A 22029-nucleotide genomic window follows, 5' to 3' on the forward strand; every position below is an offset into this window, starting at 1 on the left:
AACTCAATTTAATTCGTTCCAGATTGGCTTGATCGAACTCCCGAACTGCAGAGTAGACAGATAGGACAGGTGAGTAAGTTTATTTCACTGTTCTATCAGAAAAATCTGTTGTATTGGTCGGCAGAGACATAGAGGCAGTTGAATTATTAAAATAATTGTGCCGGATAATTTTCCCGTATCCAGGGATGTGACCGGAATAAATATTTGTTATCTGATAACGAATATTTATTCCGGTAATATAATAAAAATTATATCGTTTCTATAGGCTATAATATTTTATATACATGTATACTATTTATTATTTTTATTTCAGGTTAATTTCACATTGCCTTTTATTGCTCCAGCTTCAACAGGCATCATAGTAAATACAGGTGAGTACAATGATTTATTTGTGTTGCATAGTTTTCATGTTTTTGTTATGAACGGAATCGACCTAATAGTGAAAACGGTTCCTTGTTTTTGGTTTTTTTCTAGACCAAGGAATCGTTTTTGTTATCGTTCCTATTATCTCTAACGTATAATGTACTTTCGTATTAATTATTTTATTTATTTTCAGGTTAATCTCGCATTGTCTTCCACCGCTCCACCGACAGCAGGCATTCACATTAATATTATTATATACTACACATACTTTTAACATGAATATATATTCAGTATACATTATAAAACTAAGCGAATAACCGATAAGTTGATGATTGTATTTCAAGTTGCAATTGTATTTAAGTGTGAATTGCTTTTTCTAGAAATAAAATACATATTTTTTATCAACGGTATTTCTTTCATTACATTTTATTTTCATTTCCTTGAAAAGAAACAGAGCCATAATAAGGGTCGAGCAGTTTTGCGTGTGGTCGATGCGGTGCCAGATTGACCCAATGTTGGCTCATAATTGGTTGTCAAATACGAAGGGTTGGTCGACAAAATCATTGCAAAATGGCACGATATCGGTACCGTTGTCGACACCATTTGTTGGGACCAATTTTGCACAACAAAGTAGACTGGGAATGTTGACGGATTGCATGTTAACTCGCCCAGTTTCATATATTTTCGAGCGGTTATAGACATCATGTCGACCGAGCGAAGAAAAGTGCTACAAATGTGCAGGAATTTTACCCCACCTTGCCTCCCCACAGGCAGCATTGCCTATCGTTTTAGCTATAATTGTACAAGATAACTCGGACTGAGCGAAACGGCATCACTGCAGCGATTGCTTTTTCTCTTTCTCACAATTGTGTCATTCAAAACAAAACAGAGAAAGAATCCGGAATCATTTGGTAGGTATAGTTTAGGTTTTCATTTTTACTGAAAAAATACAATTGATGTATTTTCATTTTGATCTCAGAGACAAATTCAACCATACCGGGGCAAAATTAAAGATATATTACGTCAAAGGCAACGAAGCAGCAAGAAGGTGCGAACGGTGCAGACGATTCAGAAAACCGTTATGTTTTATATAAACAAAAAATCTACGAACGAAGAACATCATCCCAGAGGATAGATACAGCTGAAAACATCAACGAAGAAAAAATAGCAGATCGAATGGAGCGGAATCAATTCGATTGAGTGCCATATTTTCTCCAAGCAGGTCGCATTGAATGATAGTGCCGCCGGAGACGATGGAAAGTATTATGAACAAGCAAACCATTTGTCATGACAATTGTCATGCGTAAATGCGAAAACAGAATAGAAACATACGGTATGAGGCATGATGTCGACGCCAACCTCTCTCAGTTTCTATTCTGTTTTCGCATTTTCGCATGACAATTGTCATGACAAATGGTTTGCTTGTTCAAACTAATCATACTTACAGGTCTTCAACTTGGTTATGTTCGTGATGATGTTTTCGTTTGCGATTTCAATGAGATGACTGCTGATCCAGTTATAGTTTACCGAACATAGTAATATAGAATGGTAACATATCGAGTGAGACACTTCCGGGGCTAAAACCATTTCTACGCTGTCGAAAAAAACAACTGAACCAGTGCAAGCAGGAAGGTAGCTGAAAAATTTCACAAGTCAAAATTCCGACGTTCTATTGCACATCAGAAAAAACGTCTCACCCACATCACCGTTTCGGTCATCATTCATAATCAAGCAAACCATTTGTCATGACAATTGTCATGCGAAAATGCGAAAACAGAATAGAAACTGAGAGAGGTTGGCGTCGACATCATGCCTCATACCGTATGTTTCTATTCTGTTTTCGCATTTACGCATGACAATTGTCATGACAAATGGTTTGCTTGAGTTTGAACTTATTCTTATATGTTATAAATTTTATTTTCTCAATTTTATTTCAGAAACAAACTCAAACACAAAAACCAGCACGAATCTCTAGACTACACCGAAAATAGAAACCTTATGGAAACCGGTTGCATTGGAAACGGTTTTAGAGGAGCCGACGGCAAGATTATCAGGAAACATTATTAAAATTTATAGTGAAAATTACACAATTTTAGCAGTCGAAAACATTTAGATTCAGATTCAATTTTTCTTTTCATTAAAAAGACTGGCCATTTAAACTTTATTGTTGTGTTCAGGCGCGAACCATTAAAAAAAACTAAAATTCTAGTGTTTCATAACTGCAGAACCAGATGGAAATACTTTCACTCCTTTACGAAATTAACGTAAATTTCGCATGAATTACAATAAGTTTCTAATTCGTAGGTCATCTTTAGTTCTCAATCAGTTCAAATAACCCATTCGGAGTGGTTTTGACCAAGCTGCGCCATGTTGTAGATATACGTTCTACGCAGAGGACACTGCTCGTTTAAGCTCTTCAAATCACTCATACTGTTCGTAAGCTGCATCTACTATTCGTACAATCACTCCTCATAAGTTCTTGAATGTGTTTTGATCTGGTAAACGAGCTGACTAGTCCAGAATCTGAAGAATCATTAAACCATGCCATGACTTTCCGGATTTTATGAATTGATGCCAAATTACCCAATTATCAAAATGTTGTTGATGTAAAAACAGCAGTAAATGATTCTGAAGTACTTTTTTGCACTTCTGACTTCTCATTCGTGTTGATGGTAAGCTACCTAAACCAGGCTTTTCTGAGAAAATTCTCCCCAAACCATAAAAATTTCATCTCCAATGCTGCGGCTCCAAAATCTAATGTGGAATCCCATGGATTTCACTATACCAGGAGAACTTCTCTGATAACAATAAATACAACTTCAATATAATTTCTTCATACTGGAAGGACTTACGGAATGTGTCATGTAGTTTTTCAACTCGTAATTTTGCAGGCGGCAGTTTGATGGTTTGAGGAACATATTTTCAAAACGGCCTGGTTCAGATAGCTTTTCATCAACACCATTGTACAGTCAGAAGTGTAATGAAGTACTTCAGAATCGTTTATTTCTATTTTTGGATCAAAAACACCGTGATAATTGGGTAATTTGGCATCCATTCGTAGCATCCGGAAAGTCAAGGCATGGTTTATTGAATAGGGGCTTCAGATTCTGGACTGGTCAGCTCGTTTACCAGATCAAACCCCTATCAAGAACTTATGAGGAGTGATCGTACGAATAGTAGATGCAGCTTACAAGCAGTATGAGTGATTTAAGGAGCTTAAGAGCAGTATTCTCTGCGTAGAACACGATACACACTACAACATGGCGCAGCTTGGTCGAAATCATCCCGAATGGGTCATTTAAACTGATTGAGAACTAAAGATGACCTACGAATTAGAAACTTATTGTAATTCATGTGAAATTGACGTTAATTTTGTAAAGGAGTGAGAGTTTTTCCATTTGGTTCTATAATTATGAAACACCGGAATTTTTGTTGTTTGAATGTTTCACGCCTGAACACAACAATAAAGTTCAAATGGCTAGTGTTATAAATGAAGATAGTTGTTATATCCTACAATATATATACTTCAATTCATCCGAACTCTTACATATCTCTGGAAACTCAGAAAAAATGAGTGGTTCTATAGTTGTGAAACGCAGTGTAGTGTATTTGGAAAAGTTTAAGATAATATTCAAATATGGACTTTTGTTAAAGAAGTAAACTTTGTATCTCTTATAGCAAACCTTTCCTACTTAGAAACATGTCAAAAACATGGTCAACGCGAGAATTTACAAACAAAAATGTTACAAATGAAACACGATTTGTGTCAGGAGTATCCATAGAAAATTGCCATTTATTCCAGAAACCACAGAGATGAACTAGCATTTGGCTGAAAATCTCTTTAATAAAGAAAGAAAAAAGAAACCATAAAGTATAAAAAGTTCACGTCTTCGACAAAAGGCCATATTTTAATAAAATCCTAAACTTTGCCAAACACACTATATCGCTATCTTGACTTGGAACAAAATTAAGTACTTATCTACCAATGTATGGATGACTTGTAGTTTAATATTCATAAACATTGTCTTCAGATCTTCAAAAAATACGTTTTTACAGAAAAATGAATTAAATTTTTTTCAGCGTAATTTTTTTGAAAACTTTATTTGATATATTTCATCATATTACTAAAACTTTGTAGGTTTTGAGCTGTAAAAATTTAAGAAAAAAGTGAGCTCTTCTCAAAAACCCGTCTAGATTTTATTTTATAATTTCAAGTTTGTAAAAGCTGCTTACAAAATTTTACTACAATCTGAGGTACTGCCAACTCTCAAGATGATTTGGCATATAATTCGTCTATTTCCATCCAAAACGTTGAACAGTTAGAGCCGGATTAGGTATGCGAAAACTTTAGAAGTTGAAAGCAATTTATTAAACTAATGCTGAAAATATTCTTTTAAAAATCTGGCAAAAACGTACAAGTCTACAATTCATGTGTGCATTCTGCATTCTGAAAATCGTTATGCTTAACGAATAATACTCACGGGATTGGCAAACACCTTCTGCGCCTCGAATGTGTAAATGGCAAACATCGATACGTTGCATATCAACAGGAATGTGACGATTTGACGACCCGGTTTGATGCGATCGTGTTCCGGCAGGTGGACTCGGCGACGGGAAACATCAGCGATGAACAGCAGCTGTAGGACAACTTGCAAAACAGCCACAATCCCGGTCACCATCACCAGCAGATTCGGTTCGCTCTCCAGCGCATTCAGCGACCCAGCGATCACACTAAATGTCGAATAGATGAACAGTCCGAAGGCCGAAATGCGTAGCAGAATGTCGTTGAGATTGCTTTGCTCCTCGCAGCGGAACTTCAAGTTTTGCACGCTGCAAGAAAAATATATTACATATTATAAGGCCTCGGATGAACGACTCGAAGTCTCACCGAATGAACCCGATAATGATCGCAAAGATGGCCAGAACCATCAAAGCACAGTGCGACGCGTCAGCCAGGTAGATCGCCAGTAGCGACAGCTGCGGGTGTCTAACCAGGACGAAGAACAGAATCAAACAGATCAGCGATCCGACCAACAGGAGCAAACCAAAGAACAACCCCTTCGAAGCTCCCACGCAATCAACGCGTCCGGTACGGGCCTGCTGGGCCATCACAACAGCGCGACGCGATAGCATAACTTCCAGACGATGTTCCAAATCTTCCTCACTGGTGAACCTACGTCAAAAACAAAAAGAAAATTATGTTGATGTGACTTGAGTGTCATCCAAAACACTTACTTCGGGTATCGTCCAATGTGTTTCCACATAACGTAGATCACGGCGGCTCCGATCAGCGAGTACTCGATAATGAACGGATACAGATACGGGGCCGAATCCTGGACGATCGTTCCCATGATGTTGACCCGGCCGCAGCTAACGGCGGTTGCATTCAAAGCCGCCGCCGTCGAGGTGGCAATGAACGCTTGGGGGAATAGCGACTCCAGCGTTTCGTACGACTGCTCGAGACTGTTGTTACGCTGCAAGAAATCAACATGATCTGCGAATTGGTCGAAGAATCCTCCACTTCCGATGGTCGCCGTGCTCGTTGCTGCCGCAGTTGTGGAATCAAGACCGTCCGCGTCGGTGGTTGTCTCCGCCGAGGTTGAAGTACTTTCGGTTACCACAATGTCACGGATCCTATCGAACAGGTTAGTTGCGGTGCTAGCGATAGTGCTGGTAATGGCTTCCGTAGTGGTGGTTGCCCCTGGAGTTGTGGTTGATGTGCTAGTAGTAGTGCTGGTACTTGTGGCCCGAGCAGTTGTTGTGTTTATGATCGCGGTAGTTGATTCCGCTAAGGTTTGAGCGGTATTCTGAACCATTCTCGACAGAATGCTACCATCGTGGGAGGTGTCCGGCGAGCTCACGCTAACGCTGATCGGTTCCCATTCACCATTCTCGCGGGGTCCCAACTCAGTGCCCAGAACCATTCCGGCGTTCCTGAGCGTGTGCTGACGAATGTTCTCCAGGATGGCATTGTCTTCCGGCTCGGGCCCACGCCGCTGGTGATAGGCAGTGATTTCTTTGAGGGACTCCAGAACCAAGGTTCGTATCCAGACGCACACGTTGGTGGCCACGATGTGCATCAAACCGAAGCGAGCCAGCACCTTAAAGCGATGGATGTTGAGCTGCAATAGAAGACAATTTTGTTTAAACAACATTCACTTGATTACTGCTATTCGGGTTCTTATTACCCTAGCATTCATGAAAATGAAGTACATTTGCATGAAGGTGAAGATCATTTGAAGCAGCGGGTTGACACCTCGCAGTATCTGGTGGCAGGGAGAGGTAAACGGAATTTCGAAGAACGATCCAAACTCCAGTCCCGTGTAGATCATTGTTCCCAACCCGAATGCTGTTCAAAATAAAGGTTAGTCATAGTACGCAATCCCAGTTGAGATTTGAACCATAACTTACCAATAGCACCAACGCGCAGGAAAAAGCTACCGTGGACGGGATCTTGGGTCGTTTTGCGCTTGCAGCGCGGAGACAGTGCCACTTCCGGATCCGGCGTTGAATCCTACGTAGATTTGGAACAAAAAGCAAAAACGCCATCCCAGGGTATGATTAATCAAATTTGCTCTATGAAAACGTCTCAATGAAGTGCGAAGATCAAACACAAAAAAAGGTTGATACCCAAATTGTTGCTGGTTAATGGAACAAAAAAAAAATACCGAAAGGGAAACTGAAAAGAATCAATCCAACCAATCGAACTGAACTGAGATCCACGAGATTCAATTAGTCAAGCCAAATTAGGTGCAACCACAAACACAAAAAAAAAGCGAAAAAAAATCAAAGCCAAGTAAACGAATTCAATACCGAAACAAAGCGATTACTTTCGCATTGTTTTTATGATGTTTTTTTTATTAAGTGTGGGGGGATTGGTTTTATGATCGCGCGGAATCATTCGGAATCTACAACAGGGATAACAGAACTTTTAACAGCTAATTCGCAGAAGTTGATGAACTTGATTGTGTCGACAAGTATGCGTACATTCACTAAGCGTTGGAGGCTTTTTTTTGTTATCCTGAGAGACAGAAACAAGTGATTCGATATGCATAATGGAGTGGACAGATTGAGACTCAATTTAGGTAGCTAGACGATGTAGGAACATGATGAACTAATAATCTAGAAAGGTTCCACAGTGTGATACAGACATGAAACACTAACAGAATGTTTTGGCCAAAACTTTTCAGACGAATAACTCTAACATTGAAACGGAGGGAATGTTACAGATACTTTTTGGCGGACATTTTCGTCGACGACAGGACGACAAGAGAGAACGGTTGTAAATCAATTCGACATTGGGTAAAAAACTAACTTTTGCTATCAGTAAAGTGAGCGCTAGTCATAGTAGAACTTTTTTGTCATCGACAGACAGGATCGCTTTGGCAATGACAATTCTCTCGAGGCGATGTGACGGCTAAAGTTTTTATTAGTTCCAAAACCGTGATCAATTGTTAGTTATTAAAACACAAGCCAGAGAAACCAAACGGAGAAATGTTAGACACACCATGATGAAACGGGTTAAATCAAGTTACACACTACTTGGCAGGTACCTTTGGTAGGCTGGAATGGCCACTTCTACTACTACTACTGGCTAACCTCTGCGATTCGCGGACCAGATCACGCTTCTTCTTCGGATATACTTCCTTTTTTGTTCGGGACCGAGTTCGTGTGGGTGTGTTTGTATGTTACACAATTTTGATGTTTTAATGTGATGTGGTGTTGTTATGTATGAACGGTCAGTAGTTTTGACGAATTTTGAAAAGACAAATAAAAGACAAATTTAGCGAAAAATTATAAGAAGAGCGATAACAAAGAGTGCGCTAGGATATCCATTTGCGGGTGCTTTGGAGTCACCTGATATGGGCTGGGTTTGCCGGTACTCTTGGTGCTGGACTTCTCGTCCTTTCCTTTGCCGCCGCCGTCCTTGCCATCCTTTCCGCTGGCGGCTCCGTCCTTGCCGTCCTTTCCTCCCACTTCGTTGTCACCCTTTTTCGATTTTTTCTCCTTCTTCGGTTTCTTCTCTTTGGGGGGCTTTGGTTTTCCGTTGCAACAAGTGCTCTCTGGTGGAACAAACATTAAAAGGAAATTGATTAGAATATCTCACTTGCAAAATTTTTCAATTCGGAATTATTACGAAAGAGTGTAAGAGCTCGCAAGCATCAAAACATAATAAAAACAAACACACAAACTATCGTACAACAACTCCGTACAGGACGACTAAAACATTATCGGTCCTTACCCGACCATCTCAATTTCTTCAACTATCATTATATACTACTAACTGATCCGGCAAACTTCGTCCCGCCAAAAATTTGTTTTTTGTTATCAATACCTTTAAACATTCACATTTTCTCCAATCGCAGAACTGTTCATTGATTCATCTTTTAATCGACCCCGTTGAATTTATTTCTTACAATAAAATTCCTAGTATTTCTTACAAAACTCATCATAATAATATCAGATTATTTTCAGACACAATTCTCGTTCAAGATTTTTCAACCAACCAACCAACTTGCAAATAGCATGTTCCTCCGTTACATGGAATAAATGTTTTGTACAGAAAATATGATAGAATAAAGACAGCTCTAAATCGGACAATTCCTTCCTCGAGTTCTGCTCTTATCAACACATCCGACGATCCTTTTTTTGGTATAGATAGAAAAAGATATAGGAGTGCGTTTCATCACATTAAAATCCATTTCCAGTTTCGAACAAAGATCAATTTCGCTAGCGCAAACATCAAATGGACTAACAGCACTTGTCACCATGTAATTGTAGAACATATGGGGATTTAATTTTCCGAATTTTCCCATTTTCCTTCAGAGTTTTTCGAAAATTTTCAATTGTCATGTTTGGAAGAGTGTCATACCATCATAGAAACATTTCTCATACCCAAAAACCCTCACATCCCAAATTGTGCTTGATTAGTTCTCGAGTTATACAGAAATTTGTATGGCAGCCCCCCCTCAGAGAGCCACCATAGAAATATTTATTGCACCCTAAAACCTCCATATGCATAATTTGGTTTCATTTGCTTGATTAATTCTCGAGTAATGAATAAACTTGTGTTTAATTTGTATGGCAGCTTCCCCTCCCCCCTTTAGAGAGGGGGGTGGAGAGTCTAACCATCATAGAAACATTTATTGCACCCTTAAACCTCCACATGCCAAATTTGGTTTCATTTGCTTGGTTAATTCTCGTGTAATGCAAAAATTTGTGTTTCATTTAGATGGCAGCCCCTCCTAAGAGAGGGTGGAGGAGTATCTAACCACCATAAAAACATTTATTGCACCCTAAAACCTTCATATGCCAAATTTTGTTCCATTTGCTTGATTAATTCTCGAGTAATGTAGAAATTTGTGTTTCATTTGTATGGCAGCCCCCTCTTAGAGAGGGGGGTGGAGAGTCTAACCACCATAGAAATATTTATTGCACCCTAATACCTCAATATGCCCAATTTGGTTTCATTTGCTTGAATAATTCTCGAGTAATGCAGAAATTTGTGTTTCATTTGTATGGCAGCTCCCCCTTAGAGAGGGGGGAGGGGGCTCAAACTATCACGAAAACCTTCCCCGGCCCCAAAGACTCCTACATACCAATTTTCATGTTGATCGGTTCAGTAGTTTCCGAGTCCGAGTCCGAGTATATATAGATTGGCTGTCCAAATTACCATCTTCGATATTTATATGGCCAACTTCAGTTGAAACTATATTTTTATGAAAGCGGTATCAAAGTTAGGGACGTTTGGGATGTAGAAAACTTACATAGTTTAAGACATTTCTGTCTGTCGAAATGAAATGAAAAACACATTTAAGGCGAAAATACCAAAAATAACCGGATAGTGTAAGTCATCTCCCCTTATTTGGGTGCTAGTTTAATGTGCCGTAGATACGCTATTTGAAGGAGCAGTAGTGACCTACATTCCTTATAACAAAACATCACCGCTCCGATTTATGCGTACTCTATTGAGACAATTTTCAAAGCCACGCCTCTGCTATCATAAATATTTGACTGGACTTGCTTTTCGTGTAGCAAGCTCCAAGTTAAGACCCTAGACATCCGTTTATTACCAAAAGTCTACAATCAGATACTTCGAAGTTATTTAATACAAACCCATTGCTTTCACTACGAGTTCGCTTTCAAAAATGTGTTCGAAATAAGTTGTACATTACCAAAAAATTAGGAAAGGGCCTTAGACATGAAGCGTTAACCAAGATAATTCAAGAAGTTTGACAATACCATTTCACCCATAAAAAAAAAGGCATCTGGACGGAAAAATCCTATTGCAACAAAACTATATTCCAATCGAATTTTGATGCGTTCACTAAAAAAGGCTTCGTTTCCGTGCCTCAATCAACCAGCTGATGATTTCAATACATTATATCAGGTTGGAGAAAAAGTGATCCATTATTTTCTCGGTAGCTGGCTTTAGTGATTAATTTCTTGCGTAATATCGATCATACAATTTCACCGTTGTAAAGGTGGCATTTCACACTAAAAAAATCTTTTGCTGTTTGCTGCTGGTTTGTTCCATTCAGTTGTGAGAAAAATCGGTACATTTTGCACTTTTCCTTTTATAAAGACGAAGATGCAAACCAGGCCGCTGAAATTGTGAATGGTGTCAATGGTGCCGATACTGTAGCAGTAAAATACGTACAATTTATTTTTTATAATATTTTGTTTCTGATTTTTAATAGTGCAATAGACTAAATTTTGAGAGTCAACAAATGGACCGTTTGAAGCTAGCGATTGACCAGAAACGTCCAGAACTGCTCAACAGCGAAGATGTTGTGTTCCATCAGGACAACGCAAAGTCACACATTGAGCTGGATTGAGATGTTTCATTGCATCCACCATATAGTCCTGACCAGGCAACAAGCGATTAAAACCTTTTTCTCGCATTGTAAAACTTCCTTAGTAATATGAAATTGGGATCGATAGAGGATTGTAAATATCTATTGCCAGAGTTTTTCACTAATAAGGTCCAAGACCTCTATGAGGGAGGCAATACGAAACTACCTTCAGAATGGTAACACATTTTACAACAAAACGGTGCATATTTGACCCAAAAATATCGGATTATTTTTTCTCCAACCTAATATGTAGGTTTATTAACTCTCCTGTACTCGCGCGCAAAATCGTAACTTGTATACTCACATATTGTGCGTGTCTCTGTAATATTGCGTATTTGTGTATTTTTAGGAATTATCGATATTTATTTAAAGAAAAATGTATAGTTGAATAAAAAAAGCTTATAAAAAGAAAAAAATATTTTTTCTTTAACTTCATTCAGTTTTAATAGTCATTTAATTCAGCCACCTCATTGATTCTCAGTCTGTCAGACAGTATGCGCGAGTACACTCTGTCCAACTTCTATAAGACCACCCTGATTCTGTTTCGTTGCAACACAAACAGTTAGCATTTCAACAAGACACATTCATACATTGTTGAATGCTTAGAATAAAGAATATTTAACGTCAATTCTCAATAAAATTCTATAATAAATTCATAAGTATTAACAATGAAAAAATGCAAAACGATCGACTGATTTACATGTCAATCAAACCTTGCCATTTCGGCTGACAACCAGGAAAATTCGTGTTGGAATACTATTTATCATATTTTATAAATATTTTTTTAAATTTATTTTTCCATGTTTCTGAAATTGCGAGCTCTTCAATCGTGGTGTAGAATATGGATTTGTGACTCACCTTGCAGCAGGAAGCAGAACACATACAGCAGGAAGAGTATACTCGCTCCGTACAGGTAGGTGAAGAATCCTTCGTAGTAGATTACGGGCAGGCGGTGGGTTGTTACATCACTAATTACGTACGCGACGCAGACCACTATCAGCAGCATCGCGTAGACTAGACTAGTTACGATGAATAGGGACGTTCTGTTGAGGAGAGAGAAGTAAAGGAAAAATATTGAATCAACATGGTCCGTTAATTATAGATTTAACCGAAATGACTTGGGAAGGTGAAGATTTGTTTGGATGAAAGAAGCATATAGTGATTACATGCTTTGTTCAATATGCTTGCTCATGTACATACACGATTATTGCTTGAGAGACATCTACAAACATCTTCTTCTTCTTCTTCTTCTTCAATGGCACTAACGTTCCTAGAGGAACTTCGCCGTCTCAGCGTAGTATTACTTGCGTCATTTTTTATTAGTACTTAGTTGAGATTTCTATGCCAAATAACACGCCTTGAATGCATTCTGAATGGCAAGCTACGCGTGATACGCGTGATCACAGTGCAAGTCGGAGGAAATTTCTTTGACGAAAAATTCCCCCGACCAGAACGGGAATCGAACCCGAACACCCGGCATGTTAGTTATGACGCTAACCACTCGGCCACGGGAGCACACAAATCTTCAAACATCTATAAAATTGAATAAGAATTATTATTTGCAACATTTTTTTTGTTTTTTTTCTACTTCATTTTTGTTTGTTTTAATTTATTGAAAACGTACACCTATCTTAACATTTCATAATCGACAGAAAAACATGAAAATTCAAATGTTTATAGTTTATAATAACTGACCAAAACATATCAATAGATTCCGGATAATATCAATTAATTCAATAAAGAATAATCGCACCGCAAATCGAAAGGCGATGCGATAATTATTCATTGAATTATTCATCATCAAAGACAAATAGTTAATTTTTCATTCGAACTAAAATATCTCTGTATTGAAAATTCCCATATGAATGTTTTTAGAATTTAATGAATGTTGGTTCATAAGGTCGCTTGGATTTACTATTGAGACAGTTATCCTAAAATTATGTTAGTCCACACTTATATTTATTTCTTTTCGATATTTATAATAAATATAATAAATCACTAAAATATCACCTTCAATTTTCGACTTCGAACACTATTCCTCTATTTTATTTTATCGAGTGTATGTTGAAAGGCAAATATTACTGCCTCCATGGTTTCCCCACAACTATTAATTCGAACCATACTTGAGGCATCATAAACAACTGAAGAATTACCGGAATACAATATATTCTTATTATCAAGTAGTAGGGTGAGCAAAGAGTGGTAATTATCACTATTATTACATTGTGATTGTAATGAATAATCTTTGTTTTATTTTGTGAAATTACATTCTACATTACACAGTACATCAAACTGTGTTGCAGTCCGATCGGCACAATGTCAATATTGGCAATGGAATGCCGATAAGGACCTTATATAAAGGGTGTGTCACATCAAATTGCATCACGGAAAAAACGCTGTAGAAACTTAATTTTTAGGAATTATATCTTTAGCTTACGCTTATAATCAGATAAGAGTGTATAGATCACGTTGGCCATGCTTCACTGTCAATTTTTCGTAAATTTGGAAAAATGTCGTCGAACGAAAAAGAGCGTCATGAATTAATCCTGTGCACTCATTTCGAGAATCCGGAGTTGTCACATCGGGGCATCGGTAAGATGCTGGGAATCGTCGAATCCACGGTCAGCAGAGTACTAAAACGATACTTCGAGAACCTAACCATCGACCGGAAGGTGAAGAACGGCAAAAATGGATGCTCCGTCAGTGAAAAAGATCACAAGCGCGTAGTTAAGCAGTTTAGACGTGATCCGAGAAGTTCGGTCCGGGATGTCGCCAATAAGCTGAATTTATCAAGTTCATTCGTCCAGCGGACCAAGCAGCGGGAGGGCCTGCGTACATACAATGTTCAAAAGGCCCCTAACCGCAGCGAAAGGCAAAACATGGTGGGGAAGACGCGAGCCCGGAAGCTGTACACCGAAATGCTGACGAAGCCGCATTGCCTGGTAATGGACGACGAAACCTACGTCAAAGCGAACTTTCGTCAGCTGCCGGGCCTGTTGTTCTTCTCCGCAGAGGACAAATTCAGCGTTCCGGAGGAGATTCGCAAGCAGAAACTATCCAAGTTTGCCAAAAAGTACATGGTGTGGCAAGCGATCTGCTCTTGCGGAAAGCGGAGCGCCCCCTTCGTGATGACCGGCACTGTAAACGGGCAGGTTTACCTTAAGGAGTGCCTACAGAAGCGCTTACTACCACTATTGAAGCAGCACGAGGACCCGACCATCTTCTGGCCGGATCTCGCTTCGTACCACTATTCAAAGGACGTGTTGGAGTGGTACGAGGCCAACGGGGTCACCTTCGTGCCAAAGGAAATGAACCCGCCTAACGCGCCGGAGCTTCGCCCAATAGAGAAATATTGGGAGATTATGAAGCAGGCCCTCCGGAAGAACCCAAAAGTTGTCAAATCGGAGGCGGACTTCAAGAGAAAATGGATTTCTGTTCAAAAAAAACTACAACCTGACGTTGTACAGAACCTTATGGACGGGGTAAAGAGGAAGGTGCGAGCATACGGGCTTGGGCTCGATGTATGAATAAAAAGAAAATGCCAAAAGTTGTTTAATAGTTTTTATTTTACTGTCCGAAATTTTCAAAAGGATCGGTCTACTGGGCGAATTTCTACAGCGTTTTTTCCGTGATGCAATTTGATGTGACACACCCTTTATACAACAAGGTTTTTCCCACGCACGTATAACTCATCTTCACAAGAGAATAGCTGTCAGATTTGCGTCGTCTATATAGGGGAACCCGGGGCAAGAGTGCCACCTTAAGCTAATACGCGTTTTTGAATGCTCTTCTGTTATATTTTTTTTCATTCTTTTTTGCTGGTTTGTTCATTTATACTCCTGCTTAGGTGTAGCTATGCATCAAATTGTTCAAAAGTTATGTTTACTGATGTTTTTGGCTTGTATTTTTCCAGTACGGGGCAAGAGTGCTAATCTTATAAAAATATAATATAATATAAAAATATATAAAGCACTGTGAAATTCACGGTGGTTCCAAAGAACGCAAACTCAAGTTCTGGTGGCGTTCACGAAAACCGGCAAGCCAATCTTCTCCGGCCAATTTGGATGTTTTGTCGAAAGAGTGATCTAATTTATTTCACTCTGCGTTTTTATACCCTAGGTTCGGGATGTCGTGTGTTGTCAGCCCACAAAATAACTTCTGTATATTAATTAACACAGTTTTAAAACGGCCTAACTTCTGCACATATTTGGTCAATGTTCTTCTGGGCAAACTATATTCCTCCGCAGCTCGTCTCCATGATTTACAGATTGTACGGCAACAACCATAGTCCATCTGCCACTGGTTTCGGAACGAAATCCGTTCTGTAAATATGACCGTTCTGTAACCATGACCACAACAAACACAACCAAGGCAGGCTGTTGAAATCACCAATCGGTATGTAAGCGAGCGCCGCTCGGAAATCCACTCAAGTGCGATCAACGTAAGACCACGTCTTTCGGCAATTTATTAGAGGTGCAATGAATCTTAAGAACGAATTACCGCTCTACGCGCACTGGCATACGATGTTTACTCGACAATTTCTCAAACTAGAAATGGCTGTTTTGAGAAAGGATAAGCGAACGCAGAAATTATGTAGACTGGTGTGATGCAACAGATATTTTGTCTATTGGAAATGGGATACAAATCATATCACAATACAAGCAATGTATTATGTATTATACAACTTTCGTGCGATTGCTTTTTTTTTTGCTGAATATTGTGCCTTAAACGTAACGCTCTCGTTTTCGAAGTCCCCCAAATATTCATTTATTCATTAATTCAGAATTGATTCAGATGCAACTAAAAACAAATGATCACTAAATCAACGATAGTCCTACGTCACCCTTACGGTTATACCACAGATATAGCCCACTTCCTGTTTTTGATATTTTTACCAACCAAAATATTCTTCAAAAATAATTTACAAGTTTACAGAATAATGTTTGACGGGCCGGATAGCTATTCCTAGGGCGATGGAAAAACGAAAAAGAACATGACGACGACAGATCTTTCCTTAGATGTAAACGGGAACTGTCCATGTAAACCGTTTTCCTCCTTCCCTCTTTTCCACTTTTCCTCTGAGAAAACTTACCCTAACTTTTATTACTCGCTACAACTTCAAGAAAAGCATAAAGATTTTGTGTTTCACATGGTTATTATTCATCGTTATTTGTACTCCTTATTTCGCGCAGCGAATGATTTGACATATGTAGCAAAGTTTCTCGCTTTATTGTAGAAGCCACCCCACTTTTCAGCTCTTATTTGATACCCGAGTCGATAACATATGAGAGCACGACTTCAAATCTCACCTAGAGGCAAACTATAGTCACGCCATTCGCCTTCGGGAACACCGTGACTTGAGCCATCGCACGTCATTCGCCACGCGGAATAAGGAGGAGTATGATTTTTGGTTGGAGATATGTTGGTGCTCATGTATCCAACTGTAAAGCTAGTGCATACTTTAGGGCGGATATTTTGTCCTCAACCACAATGCGATTGGTTTCTACACTGAGGATATATATTTGTAATTTTTGTGACGAATTTCTTTGTAATTGAGATTAAATTGAAAAGTCATGTCATACGTGGATTGAAAGTTTGTTCAAAATTGGATTCAAATGTTGCCCTGGTTCGATTTTGGCAACAATAATTTTCTGAGTATAACATGAATTGCCACAGCCAAAGTTTAAAAAAAATTGAATTCCTTGCCTCAAACATATCATATCAAACATAACATATCAAGCGTTCTTGGAAAATCAAAATTGAAATTCAACCAGAATCCAAAAACATTGCCTCAGTATTGCCCAGTTGAAGATTTCTATGAATATTTGATTTTGTTAGCGTATCATAACAATTGGAAAGCATGCATTCCTTGACAAATGTTTGGATTGATAGAATCAAAACATGCGTTCGCCAATCTGATCAAAAAGCTGCACGACCCCTCCTTTTGCAGTATAATGACAAGGTTTTATAATCCAAGACAAAAAATCTCATTTCCCAATTATTACCCGTTATAATGAATTGATGGGTTCCTGGGAGTCTCATTTTTTAGTGTACAATAATATGCGAGGAACAAAAACTTATCGATTAGTAAATATACCGACTAATGGCTACAGGATAGATTGATCACAAAACTTCATGGCTGACAAAAAAGGTGTGGCGGTACATCAGTAATACATTAACGCTACGAGAAATCGATCTCGTACTCAAACTGCAAACTACATAATGAACCTTCCTTGTTTCTCCACATCTTAAATCTGAAGGGAATCGACCTTCTTGACAACATTAGGATGTATATTGTTATAGGATATTCAAAGTAGTAAACGGTTTGGCTCTTTCACAAAGCTGCCAAGATATATTAAACGTTCAACAACACTCACCGAATTTAAGAGGCACTGTATTTCACACGTGAAAATTGTATTTTATTATCAACCATATGATTTTTGTTTTTATTTTTTTTAAAGTATGATCTAGAATAAATTAATTTTTTATTGTTTTTTTGACGATAATTTAATGTGAACTTTTTCTGCAGTTTTTTCAATATCTAAAATGAATTATCGTACTTGACGAAGTTTTTTAACGGATTATATAGTGTGTACAATTTATTTTTGACGTAGGACTGCGTCTAACCGGAAGATATAGGGGGTGAAATGGAAATCTAGGCACTGAACAAGTAGGAAAAAATGCAAGATTTGGAACGCTTATAACTCGAGCATTTCTCAATAGATCGCAAAGGTTTTTGCATCAATTGATAGGAAATATATCTACGCATCTATCAAAACGAATAACATTTCATTTTTCTTGAGATAAATAATTGAATAATTGTGAAATATCAAGCATTGTTAAAATGCACTATGTGCCCATTTTTGATTGGTCCATTTTGTGCTCCTCAAATCGTACCGACCAAAACGGGCAACCAGAGCAGCAGCGAAATAGAATGAAGCACGATTGGAAAGGAAAAAGAAAAAAATTAACGAAACATTGGTCGCAGTCTCCCACATGCGTAATTCTCGAGCCAGCCAGTCAGCTTAAAAATCCCCGCTCCGCTGCCGTAACGATCACTCTCATTCAAACCGTACACCACATCGGTTCGCATCACAACACATCAACAAACCAACCTAAGCAGCCATGTCTGGACATGGTAAAGGAGGAAAAGTGAAGGGAAAGGCAAAATCCCGCTCAAACCGTGTTGATCTGGAGTTCCCCGCAAGGGTAGCTAGGCAGAGTGCGTTAGTACCAGTGCACCAGTCCACCTAGCCGGCGTTATATAGTTTCGGCCGCCGAAGTGATGGAGTTAGCTGGCAAAGCTGCTCGCGACGATAAGAAAACGCACACATTCGGTTCGGTGGACATCAAGACAAGAGGCAGTTGCAGCGAGTGGCGAGTGGCAAACGCAATCGCAAAACGGCAGCTGGTAGCAGAAGAAAAAAGTTTGTTCTTTATACAAACTGCTTTGGTGGTAAATCCAGAACAAGGCGGCATCGAGGGCGTTCGAAATGGTTTTTTTCAAAACCACGAGTACTAAGTTTTCTAAATTGGAACCATTCCATAAAACAAGGCGCTTTTCAAGGCCATTAAACCTTCCAAAAAAGAGTTTAGGAAATACAGTTCAATGCTTTCTAAAACAATATCCAAAATAATAATAAAACACAAATTGATTTTTTCATAATTTGTTTGCCAGGATATGATGAGTATGTGAATTTGGCAGTTGTTCTGAGCTTATTGATTTTCACCAACTCTTAAATTGCTTCTAGATTGAAAGTACAGTAATTTACGCTTATCTCGACATTCAGCTAATTGGACGGACCTGTAATGCGACATATTTAGTTGGACATTTTTGTAAACATAGAGTTCGGGGTCCAAATTAGGACTCCTCATTGAAAGCCGACACTGTACCACTGTCATCGCAAATGTTCAATTACAGTTTAAAATTACCTCCAATCCGATACTGAGTGGTGGTAATGCGACGTGCCATTGAATGTAATTTACTGTAAAATATGTCACAAGCTGGATGGGAAGAAATTTTCCAACTGTGAAAGCTGTGGCGAGTGGCAAATGAAATCGCTAAACAGAAAGGTTTAGCCGAACAAGATGGGGATATCGAGTGATAACAAAACAATAAACTCTTTAGATTGAAGATAATTTTGTGATCCTGAAAAGGACCCTTTTTAGCCTGCATGTGAATCCAACGAGCGAACAAATCGAAATGAATGTATTTTTTTGCCATCGCTCCCTTTTAACGCTCATTCGTTCGTCTCGTTGGACTCGCCCCTCTGGCTGAGTCTGCCGATTTGTCTCTATCCTGTGAGTGTGTACCGCTAGAGTATAAAACACGCGGACCCCACAAAAATATTTTATTTTCTTTCAAACCGTAAACCCGTGTGGTTGTACGGCATCGGCATCGTGGACGTAACAAAGGAGGACAAGTTAAGGGAAAGGCAAAGTCTCACTCGAACCGTGCAGGTCTCCAGTTCCCTGTTGATCGCATTCACTGATTGCTCCGCAAGGGTAACTAGGCCGAACGGATTGGTGCCGGAGCACCAGTATACCTAACAGCGATTATAGAGTTTCGGCCGTCGGAGTGCTCGAGTTGGCTTGCAAAGCTACTCACGACAATCAGAAAACCCGCATCAAGAACAGAGCAGCTTCGGTTCGGCGCTCAGCAAGGCAACAATTAGTTTCAGTGAGTGGCAAAGTGTTTCTCCGGCATGTCGCATTAAATGTAATTTACTGAACAACATGTCACAAGCTGGATGGGAAGAAATTTTCCAACTGTGAAAGCTGTGGCGAGTGGCAAACGCAATAGCTAAACAGGAAGGTTTAACCGAACAAGATGGGAATATCGAGTGATAACAAAAACACAACACCAAAGGTTCTTTTCAGAACCATCAACATATTCATAAAGAGTAAACAGTAAACTAATCCATTTTTCAGGTAGATAGGTAGGTATTCAAAAAAAATAGGTAGGTAGGTAGAAGAAAATAAAACAATATATTTAAAATATATATTTAACAAAAGCTGTCCCCTTTGTATAGTCCTACGTCACTCCGGTTATGTCCCCGACATTACCCACCCGTCTTTTTTTTATCTTGTCTGTCATGAGTTTAGTGATAATGGACTGTTATAATTCTTATTTTGTTTATTGTATTTGTTAAAAAAAATAGAAGTTGTCTACAAAAGTATATTATTGTACAAACGATATGAAATTAAAAGTTATTTGAGACCGATCTAGGAATTTTTCTTAAAGGAAAATTCCTCGATTTCTCTGGATGGAAATTTTAAAGGTCAATCCAAAACAAGGCTGGCGGATGGACTTGTACTTTGGTGGATCACTTGGCTGCAAGGGTCTCGTCGGGACCGTATCGGCTCTGTGGCGTACAAGTCTGAGTAATGACTTGTGTTTTGACATTGTACTTTTTTCAACTTATATATTATATGTTTATACAGCCATTCCATGCCAAACCGATATAGTGGTTCTCAGATTTTCGTCAGAAGGGGTAGTTTTGTTCTTTATCGCAAATTATGAGACCCGTATTTTTTTTTTGTGGGGGTGACCATTTCCATTTTAGGGTGGTCCAAAACAACATTTTTTCGCCTTTTTGCCAAAAATGACTTTTTTCAAAAATTCTTAACTTTTGACCTACTAGACCGATTCAGATGATCGATATATCAAATTAAAGCCAATCACCTGGTCTTTTTAAATACTACACCTGCAGAAAATTTAATTCTGCTCTCGTTATTATCGATTGTATCCGTTTTTTATTGTTTTCATAGTCTCGGGACCAAAGGCGCTATAGTTTTTTATGTTTTTTTTTCTGGAAAGCTGAGGATTTTTCACACAATATATCTCGAAACCAGGGAAGTGTTTTTTTTTTCGTTTTTGAGTTATGATTTTTCAAAGTTAGCCGATGGTCCAAAAAATCATTTTTTTCCAAAAAAGTCATTTTTGGCAAAAATACGAAAAATTTTTTTTTTGGACCACCCTAAAATGGAAATGGTCACCCTAACAAAAAATAGAAAAATACGGGTCTCATAATTTGCCAAACTGATTTCAATGCTGAGAAAGAACAAAAAATATCTTTTAGACTCGGTGGAATCATAATCATCATTATTATCTTCAAAACTACTGAGAGAGAATAATTTCTCATGTTTGAAGAATATGTGAGGCTAAACTCTAATGCCAAAGAACAAGCAAACGATGTCATGCGATCAACCTGCGTGCTATCCAATGAAAATGGGTGTCTCCCTCCAGATCAGATCTAATGGCTACGAATAGCGTTTCTCCTCAAAATCACTGATTTTTACCCATTGTCGTTGACAAATTATTACTGGAATTCCCGGCATTTGAAAGACAAGGGTAATGGTGGTCACATGAATTCTTCACAATTTGACCGACAAACAACAAGAAAATCGTTGAAGCATTTGCGAAAGGTCTTTTTTTGCATCGGATCTCAACCATAAATGAAAAGAAGATATATTTCAAGAATCCCAAAAACAAAAGATCATATATCAAGCCTGGTCAACATGTCACATCGACCGCAAGTCCGGATCGCTTCGGAAAGAAGACAAAGTTGTGTATTTTCTGGGATCTGCGATGCAAATGATACACGAAAGCAATGGGTTGTTGTAAAATTTCACATGTAACTCAGAGAACCCGCTACGAGATCTCTCAACTTATTGGAAGAAACGTATGCTAATGAATGTTTTAATTGCAACATAAAAAATGGATCACGATATACACCCAAAATTGATTTTTAGCTCATGTTTTGTCATCCTAATTTATGACATTAAATGAGACATAACATAACAGAAA

General features: G+C 38.6%; 1 protein-coding gene across 8 annotated transcripts in view; it reads right to left on the reverse strand.

The window, feature by feature from the left end:
* Positions 1–22029, reverse strand: part of LOC129768263 (proton channel OtopLc) — a 114142-nt gene that overhangs the window by 10081 nt on the left and 82032 nt on the right. For 7 of the 8 annotated variants that reach the window (XM_055769800.1, XM_055769793.1, XM_055769785.1 and 4 more), the window contains 8 exons: positions 12078–12262; positions 8221–8426; positions 7917–8009; positions 6775–6877; positions 6552–6712; positions 5599–6485; positions 5252–5536; positions 4845–5193 (listed from right to left, as the gene is read on the reverse strand). In XM_055769800.1, coding sequence (XP_055625775.1) covers positions 4845–5193; positions 5252–5536; positions 5599–6485; positions 6552–6712; positions 6775–6877; positions 7917–8009; positions 8221–8426; positions 12078–12262 — 2269 coding nt within the window. The remainder of the gene's footprint in view (positions 1–4844; positions 5194–5251; positions 5537–5598; positions 6486–6551; positions 6713–6774; positions 6878–7916; positions 8010–8220; positions 8427–12077; positions 12263–22029) is intronic. The other variant, XM_055769816.1, reaches the window with a different exon arrangement.

This window comes from Toxorhynchites rutilus, chromosome 1 (genome assembly GCF_029784135.1).
Source record: "Toxorhynchites rutilus septentrionalis strain SRP chromosome 1, ASM2978413v1, whole genome shotgun sequence".
NCBI lineage: Eukaryota > Metazoa > Arthropoda > Insecta > Diptera > Culicidae > Toxorhynchites > Toxorhynchites rutilus.